The sequence below is a fragment of the Herpailurus yagouaroundi genome, unplaced genomic scaffold (assembly GCF_014898765.1).
Source record: "Herpailurus yagouaroundi ecotype Mexico unplaced genomic scaffold, PumYag 100, whole genome shotgun sequence".
Lineage (NCBI taxonomy): Eukaryota > Metazoa > Chordata > Mammalia > Carnivora > Felidae > Herpailurus > Herpailurus yagouaroundi.
In genome coordinates, this window is record NW_024412391.1 from 4,929,821 (window position 1) to 4,938,648 (window position 8,828).

At 39.3% G+C, this 8,828-nt stretch overlaps 1 protein-coding gene across 1 annotated transcript; it reads right to left on the bottom strand.

Moving 5' to 3' along the window:
- Positions 1–7,158: 7,158 nt before the first annotated feature.
- LOC121028968 (olfactory receptor-like protein OLF3) lies at positions 7,159–8,139 on the bottom strand. Its single transcript, XM_040473057.1, has one exon. The coding sequence runs from the start codon at positions 8,137–8,139 to the stop codon at positions 7,159–7,161; it is 981 nt and encodes a 326-aa protein (XP_040328991.1).
- Positions 8,140–8,828: the final 689 nt, after the last annotated feature.

Below are 8,828 nucleotides of genomic sequence, written 5' to 3' on the forward strand. Positions count from 1 at the left end.
ATGAACACCAATGCCAGTTTATTAGCAGGCTCAGGCCACCACAGGTCGGGAACCCTTAAATCGCTTGAAACTCCTGGCTTCCTAATTTGAACAGCCAGAACACATTTTCTTGGGACAAATCTCCAGGAGAGGACAACTATGTCAAGCCACCATGCTGTCAGGCTTGAAGAACACAGGAGGGGGCTACAGATTACAGGAACTTTCAGAATTCATGTTGCTAAATAAGTGTTAAAAAGACACTTGCAAACTCACCTTTGGAGAGTGGAGGAGGTCATCGTGTGCCTTGGAAAAATGGCAGGGCTGGGCAAGTTGCGACATTTGAAGCAAGTGCAATCGGAACAGATAACTTTCTCTAACTTTAGTGACGAAATCTCAAGGGGCCAATTATGCTTTGTTCATTAAATTTCCTGTCTTTTCCCTCCCCCTCTGTCTGGTCACTTCTGCACCAAACACCCTAACCCGCATTTCAACTTTGCCAATCAGTTTTGTTTCCTTGTCCCTGGTGCATAGAAAGGAGCTCTCCAAACTTTAATTTCTCAAGGGGGTGGGATGCATCTGGGTTTTCACTCACACCACCCTTGCATGGTGGAAATTTTTTACTCTACTTGATAAGCATGAAGAGGTGATTACATCTCAAATTCCTCCTTCCAGTTCACCCATCTCCACATTCCTTTGAGCAATAGCTCCCAACCAGGCAACCCAGGGGTCAATGGGATGCCTTGTACTTCACTGTCTGATCTAAGCATGGGCAGAGAGACTTCTGTATGCCAGGTCCTAGGGAGATGCTAAGGCGGGGCTGCTCCCTAGGTCTGGAATTCTACATCCTGTAACCTTCTGAAAACGTACGCCTTTTCCTTTAAAGAAGATAATCTTTGCTACCCTGGTTTGTACTTGGAGATTTTCAGCGTTCAGAATCCTCAGTAAAAGTCCAGCCATCCTGTGTGGAAAAACTCCAGTGAGGATGTTAAGCTCTTGTGTAGTGAAACCTGTAGAAGCCCTGAGTATTCCCTTCTCCGAGAGTGAGGGAGACCTCTGCTCATGGGCCTTGTGTCTGTGACAGTGACCAGGCTGCTGTCAGCCTCTGCTCGGCTACCTGGCATTGCTCTAGGAACGGGCACGTGATTCATTCTCCCCAACTTACTCTGGGAGCTCTGACAATAGCATCTTCGCCCAGCCAGTGGTCTCAGACCCACTTCCTAAGCACAATAACCTGCCTGCAGGTGCTCTGTGAGTGCTGGAGCTGGAAGGGCAAGTGAGCTCTGGACCTTAAAAAGATAAGAGCAGAGGGGGGAAAAGTTGCCCTCTAGCTTCCAAAATGTTGCTGACGTTTCTCTTAGCAGACTTTTTTTCTTATTTATTGTCCTCTTTACTTTGCGGATTTATTATCTTGTGTCCTAGGCTTTTACCATTATTTAGTACATTTTTAAGAGGAAGCAAATACAAACTCATTTGTAAAATGCACTTAACTTCCTCGCTTTTAGATATTTGGAGTTAATTTTTCATGGCATATAATAGGAAATATGATATTTCTTTGTCCTGCCAGTGGAGCCATTTGTCCCAACATCATTTATTTAGTGATACGTATTTTCCTATATTAATTTCACATTATACATTTATGATATGTTAAATTCCTATATGCAAAAGTTTCTTTGGGGATTGTATTTTGATTCATGCCTGTTTCTACACCAATACCACGGTTTTAATTGTACTTTTATAACCTGCTTTGATGGATACTAAGGCAGGTACTCCTTCACTTTATGACACTTCTTTCTCAAAAACTTAATAAAAATGAAATGTCTTCAATCCACAGCACACATTAGACCTAATGGAGAATCTATATATACTTTCCTTTGGGTCAGGAACCAGAAGGATACCTGCTATCATAGCTTCTGTTTAACCCAACATTAGAGGCCCTGGACTATGATATGAGTAAAGAAATAGATTAAGATGTACAAAGATTATAAAGAAAATTTTCACTATTTACAAATGACATTATATACCTAGAAAAAAATTTTTCAACAATGAAATTTAAGAAGATCTACCTACAAGACCACATTACAGAAATCAATAGCATTTCTGTACTCTAGCAATAACCAATGAGAGAAAAAAGAAAACACCATTTATAATAGCAACATAAGTTATAAAGTATTTAGGAATTTCTCATCAGAGAGTATACATGATTTGTACGGAGCACTTTGCCAAAACTTTCAGTCCTTATAATATTCGTCATCTACTTTTCCCATTTTATTTTTCTCTATAGCAATTAACACCTATAGTATACTATATATTAATTGTTTCTTATATTTATTATTTATTTTCCTTAAGTAGAATGTAATCTCCACAAAGACAGACCCTTTTGTTTGTTTTCACTGTTGTACCCACCATACTTGGAAGAGTGTCTGCCCTATAATACACATGTAACAAATATCTGTCAAGTGAATGTGGAGAAAATATTAAAACTTTAAATAGGACATTAACGATTATCAGAATAACTCCAAAGACATTTCATTCTTTGGATGAGACAACCTAATATTATAAAGATGTCAATGCTCCAAAATGAATCTACATATTCAGTGCAAACCTGATCAAAACTTTAAATGAGCTTTTTGGGGAACTTAATAAAATTACTCAAAAATTTATATGAAATACATTGCTCTATAAATAGCTATTTGTAGATGGACTATAAATACAAATATAAATATGCCAGCTATTTTGATTATATACTTAATAACTTTGAAAAAGGAAGATGTGTTTGCCCATCTTATTTGATAAGCTACACATGACCAATGAAGACTTATTATAAACCAAGAAGACTTCTAAAAATAGAATAATAGAATTGTATGGTGAGAGTGCAAACAAATGAACAAAGAGAAAAGAATAGAGTTCAAAAACAGATCTGTGCATAGTACATTAAAGTTACTGCAGATAGATGAGTAAAGAATAGACTGATAAATGGACCGCAACATGGAAGAAAATCCACCAGATCCATATTTGACAACGTATGGAGAAGAAAACATCAGATAAACTAAAGAACCGTGAATGGTAAAAGTAGACAATTTAATTAAATAGGAAAATAGAATATTTTATGACCCTGTTGCAGGACTTTTTTTTTTGGAAAAACTTCCTAAGCATAAATCATAGAACAAAAATTGGCTGAATCAGCTTATATCAAAATAAAGGTTTTCTGTTCAACAAAGGACTGCATGAATGAAGTTAACAGAGAGATAACAGCTTGGAGATATGTATTTGCAATGACTATAACAGGAAGGATTATATTTATAATATACACGCTGGGACGCCTGGGTAGCGCAGTCGGTTAAGCGTCTGACTTCAGCCGGGTCACGATCTCACGGTCCGTGGGTTCGAGCCCCGCGTGGGGCTCTGGGCTGATGGCTCAGAGCCTGGAGTCTGTTTCTGATTCTGTGACTCCCTCTCTCTCTGCCCCTCCCCCATTCATGCTCTGTCTCTCTCTGTCCCAAAAATAAATTAAAAAAAAAACGTTGAAAAAAAAATAATATACACGCTGACAAGGAAATGGCAAAAGACCAAAAGAAAACGAATGCTCAGTGTACAGCAATAGAAACCCAAATGGTGGATAATATTATTCACTCAGAAAATATTTATCATGTGCCCACTAGGAGACAGACACTATTTGAGACACTTGGTACACATAAATGAACAAAACAAAGAATGCTGCTCTCAAGGGGCTTATGTTCTGGGAGTCATGAAGGGGTAGGAGGTAGACATTAAAAATGAGTTAGTTGAGGGGCATCTGAATGGCTCAGTTGGTAGAGCATCAGACTCTTGATCTCAGGGTCATAAGTTCAAGCCCCACATTGGGTGTGGAGCCTACTACTTAAAAAAAAAAAATGAGTTAATTGCAAATATGTTGGAAAAAATAAGTAGGTAAGAGGGAGCAGGAGTAGGGGGCACGGAGAAAATTTGCATATTAAATGGGGCAGTGATGATAGTTGAATGAAGAATTAGAGGGGATGAGGAAGTGGCCATGAGGAAAAAGCATTCCAGGTAGAGTATAGTCGAAAACAAGCCTGTGTCCATTGTAAAGATTTTAGGAATTCTGAGTAATTATAGGTTGAAAAGAGGAATGGCATCATTTGACTTTTGTTTCAGAGGGATCGCTCTGAGTGCTGGGATATAGGAATAGAAACAGAGAAATATGCTGTAGACTATTGTAGTAATGCAAGTGGGAGATGATGGTGACTCACGCCAGGGTACAGGAGTAGAGATGATAAGTGATTGTATTCTATATACATTTTGAATGTAGAGACAACAGGATATTCTTGCAGATTTGAATCAGATATGAGAAAAAGAGAGTGGTCTAACCACTGCAATGATGGAGTTATCATGAACCTCTCAGGTAGGAAAGGCATGGATAGAACAGAATGGGGTGTAGATGGAAATCAAGAGTCCATATATGAAGACATAGTCATATGGATTACTTACCAGAGTAATGAAAAATAAAATAATTTTATATCTTTCAGGCTAGAAAAATTCAAAACATGCAGGCTGTGGCTAGAGAGGGATCCTCAGGCACTGAAGTAGTAGAGACTTACAAAGCCATTCTGGTGAGCATTATCTATAACCTAGCATGTTGTTTCTTGAGAATATTCCTCAAATAAATTCTCACACAGCTCTTTAAGTGTGTGTTATTACGATGTTTATCAGAGGGCCATATGTGATGGTGGGAAGTTGGGTGCCATAATAGAGTGTTAGCTAGAATATGGTTTACTATGGATCACTATGAACCGTTAGAAGTAATAGACTAGCCATATGTATGGATCTTAAAAATACAGTGGTGAGTGAAAACAACTACATCACAACATGAGTAGTTACAAATGCAATGCATTCTTAACAATTACATAAATATGCTCTCAAACATAATTACATACATTAAACATATTAGAAGAGTTGTCCACACAAGGAAGAAATAAAAATGAGATAAAAGATAATTAATTTTTAAGTTTTTAATTCAGCAAAGTTATCACACAGCATTATATTAGTTACATGTGTACAATAGAGTGATTCAACAGTTCCATACGTCATCGCTAGTGCTCATCATGATGAGTGTACCCTTAATCCCATTCACCTATTTCACCCATCTTCCACCCACCTCCCCCCTGGTAACCATCTATTTGTTCTCTATAGTTAAGGGTCTGTTTTTTTGGTTTGTCTCTCTTTTCTTTGTTTGTTTTACTTCTTAAATTCCACATATGAAATCATATGTTATTTGTCATTCTCTGACTTATGTCACTTAGCATCATGCCCTCTATATCCATCCATGTTGCTGCAAATGGCAAGATTTCATTATTTTTTATGGATGAGTAATTTCCATTATATATATATACATACACACACACACACACCACATCTTCTTGATCCATTCTTCTATCAGTGGCAAGTTGGGCTGATTCCATAATTTGACTATTGTAAATAATGTTGCAATAAACACAGGGGTGCATATATCTTTTCTAATTAGTGTTTTCATATTTGTTGGGTAAATACCCAGTAGTAAATTATTGGATCATATAGTAGTTCTATTTTTAATTTTTTTAGGAACTTCCATACTGTTTTCCATAGTGGCTGCCACGAATTAATTAATTTTTAACAATTAATAAAATGCAGATGATAATGATCCATCTATTGAGGAATATGATTAATTATCTCTGGTGCAACATCCGGACCACGTCAGACCCCACATGTGTGAAGCGGGACTTTATTCGAAACAGGATAAAGATGTGACCACATTTATTTTCTAAGAAAAGGTGCCTTCTGCAGGTCAAATGGCCTGGGCCACTCAAATAAATTGCAGGACAAAAAAAGAGTTGGACATAACTTATAGATTAAAGAGACTTCAAAGACATACCAAGCACATTCTATTTTAACTATGTTAAGAATGTAACTCACATGATATAAATGAAGGTGTTAAGCAAGCAACTGGATACATGTGTTTAAAGCTCATGAGAAAGCTTGAGCTTTTGCCTGCCTCAGAGCTAAAAATTATATAACAGATGAATGGCTGAGATATTGAGAGATCAGAGATTGGGGGAGAGAGAGAGATCTATAGATAGATGCCATGGTTATGGGTAAGATGGTCACCTGGAGCAGACAGAGCACAGGGTCTACTACAGCCATACAATAGAAAGAAAGTTCATTTTGAACAACTGTATATGGAGAGAAGGTTGCATAATGCTTAGCCCTACAATTTTGTCCTAAAAACTATTTATAAAAATAGTTGAATATGAAGACTCCTGGGTGGCTCAGTTAAGCGTCCAACTCTTGATTCCAGCTTGGGTGATGATCTCACAGTTCATGAGATCAAGCCCCACGCTGGGCTCCGTGTTAACAACTGATAGTAAGGAGCCTACTGGCATTCTCTGTCTTCTCTCTCTCTGCCCCCGCTTGTGCGTGAGCTCTCTCTCAAAATAAATAAACATTAAAAAATATAGTTGAGGAGCACCTGAGTGGCTCAGTCAGTGAAACGTCCAGCTTTGGCTCAGGTCAAGATCTCACGGTTCGAGAGTTTGAGCCCCGTGCCAGGCTCTGTGCTTACAGCTCAGAGCCTGGAACCTGCTTCAGATTCTGTGTTTCCCTCTCTCTCTCTGCCTCTCCCCCACTCTCCCTCCCTCAAAAATAAACATTAATTTTTTTTAAATACTTGAATATCTATACCACCACCCTAGCAAGTATTTTACATAGATTATCTATAATCTTCAAAATAATCACACATTGAATGTCGTTCCTTCTTTTGATGGTTGAGGAAACTGGAGGTCAGAGATATTAAACATATTTGTTAAAGTCACATTGCTGGTGAGGGGTGGGTCAAGATGTGAAGCGTGGCTGCCCTCATTCTGAGACTTTTCATTGTCCACACTGCATTTCTTAGGGGCATATGCGGGAGAAATAAGAAAGGGGAGGGGAGAATGTAAACTCTGGAAAGACTGCTAACCCAGCAGACCCCAACTTAATAACCGGATGCTTTTTTTTTTTTTTTACTGTATGCATAAGAAGGTGGTAATACATAGTCAAAATGTGGACTAATGTGAAAAGTCAGTCTTCAAAACTGTGCTCACCTTGATCTACCTTATCAGTAAATCTGGAGAAAAGAGCATGTCCATCATTTCCTCTTTGTTTGAAATGTCATTCTTTGGGCTTTTGGAAGGAAGGAGAAATTCTTTGAATCTTCACCTTTTTTTCACTTAATTTTCCCAACAGTCTTCTTAGGGCGCTCATTACCTCCTTGTTCCTCAAGCTGTAGATTAAGGGATTTAGCATCGGGGTCACCACAGCGTAGAATAGAGCGACCATCTTCTCTTGCTCTGCTGAGGAGCCAGCAGAGGGTCTCAAGTATGTGAAGATGGCTGTTCCAAAGCACATGGAAACCACAGTGAGGTGGGAAGCACAGGTCTCAAACGCTTTGCAGCGTCCTTGGGCGGAGCGGATATGCAGAATAGCAGCAACTATACGAGCATAGGAGAACAGAACCTGAAAACAGGGAAGCATGATCACCAAAAATCCTGAGATGGCCACCATGACCTTGTTGAAGGAAATGTCCACACAGGTCAGCCTCAGCACAGCCAACATCTCACAGGCAAAGTGATTGATGACATTATGGCACAAAGGTAGCTGGAAGATGATCACTGCCTGCATCAGTGAATTCATGAAGCCAGCCCCCAAGCAGCCAGTAGCCAGCGCCAGGCAAAGCCCCCCATGCATGATGGCTGTGTAGTGCAGCGGGTGGCACACGGCCACATAACGGTCATAGGCCATGGCTCCCAGCAGGAAAAACTCGGAGCTGCCCATGGCCAGGGAGATAAACAGCTGGAGCACACAGCTGTGGAACGGGATGGACTTCCGGGCTGACAGGAAGTGAACAAGCATCTGTGGGACGGTGCTGTTGGTATAACAGATGTCCACAAATGACAGGACACTGAGGAAAAAGTACATAGGTGTGTGTAGCCTGCTGTCCAGTCTGATAAGGAGGATGATGAGGAAGTTCCCCAGCACAGTCACCAGATACATGACCAGGAAAAGGACAAAGAGGGAGACCTGAGTGTTCCAGCATCTGGACAGCCCCAGCAGAATGAACTCACTCATCCAGGTCTGGTTTTCCCTGCCCATGAGCCTCTGAGGACCAAATCCAAGTTATAAACCAATAAATACCAGATAATTAAGGTGGCAGAGGGGCTGATGAGGTCATTCAGACCGAAAGCCATCTAACATTGCATTGTGTGCTTTCCCAGATTATATAGGTCTCCTTCAGGGTTTGGAACCACAATAGAACCCATTGATATGGCTCAATTCAAGGAAGGAGAAAATTCTTCTCCTTCCTGAAATGGGAAAGTTTTTATTAAAATGCTTAGACATTTGAGTTAAAAAAATTAATTAAAACATCCTTTTCTTTCTTAGGGTCAGTTCCTAAACAAGGAGTTTGTTTACTTCTTTGTAGGATACCAGTATGTCCTCCTTACTACCTCAAAATCCATACTGAATGGAGCCTAACAGGCACTAACTGTTGTTTTTAATTTACCATTTACTTCCAGAGTATCTATGCAAATGAAAAACTCAATTTTCACCATTTTAAAATCAGAAGTTTTAGGTTGCAAGTTAGAAGGTAGCAAATATAAAACAGATTTTTCAGCAGCAAAAAAAAAAAAAAGAAATGAAAACATTGCATTTCACAGTCAGTGAAATAAAGAGTGAAGGCCTTGGGTGATCAGCCTCTGTTTTGGAAAATCTTCATCTGTCTTATCTTTGTGAGAGGGTAAGAGGAAAGAATCTGCAATGTTCTTTTCCTCCTCCTTTGGAAG

Bases quoted from the DNA above. Each gene is read 5' to 3' on its own strand.
- LOC121028968 (XM_040473057.1), bottom strand. From the start codon at position 8,139: ATGGGCAGGGAAAACCAGACCTGGATGAGTGAGTTCATTCTGCTGGGG.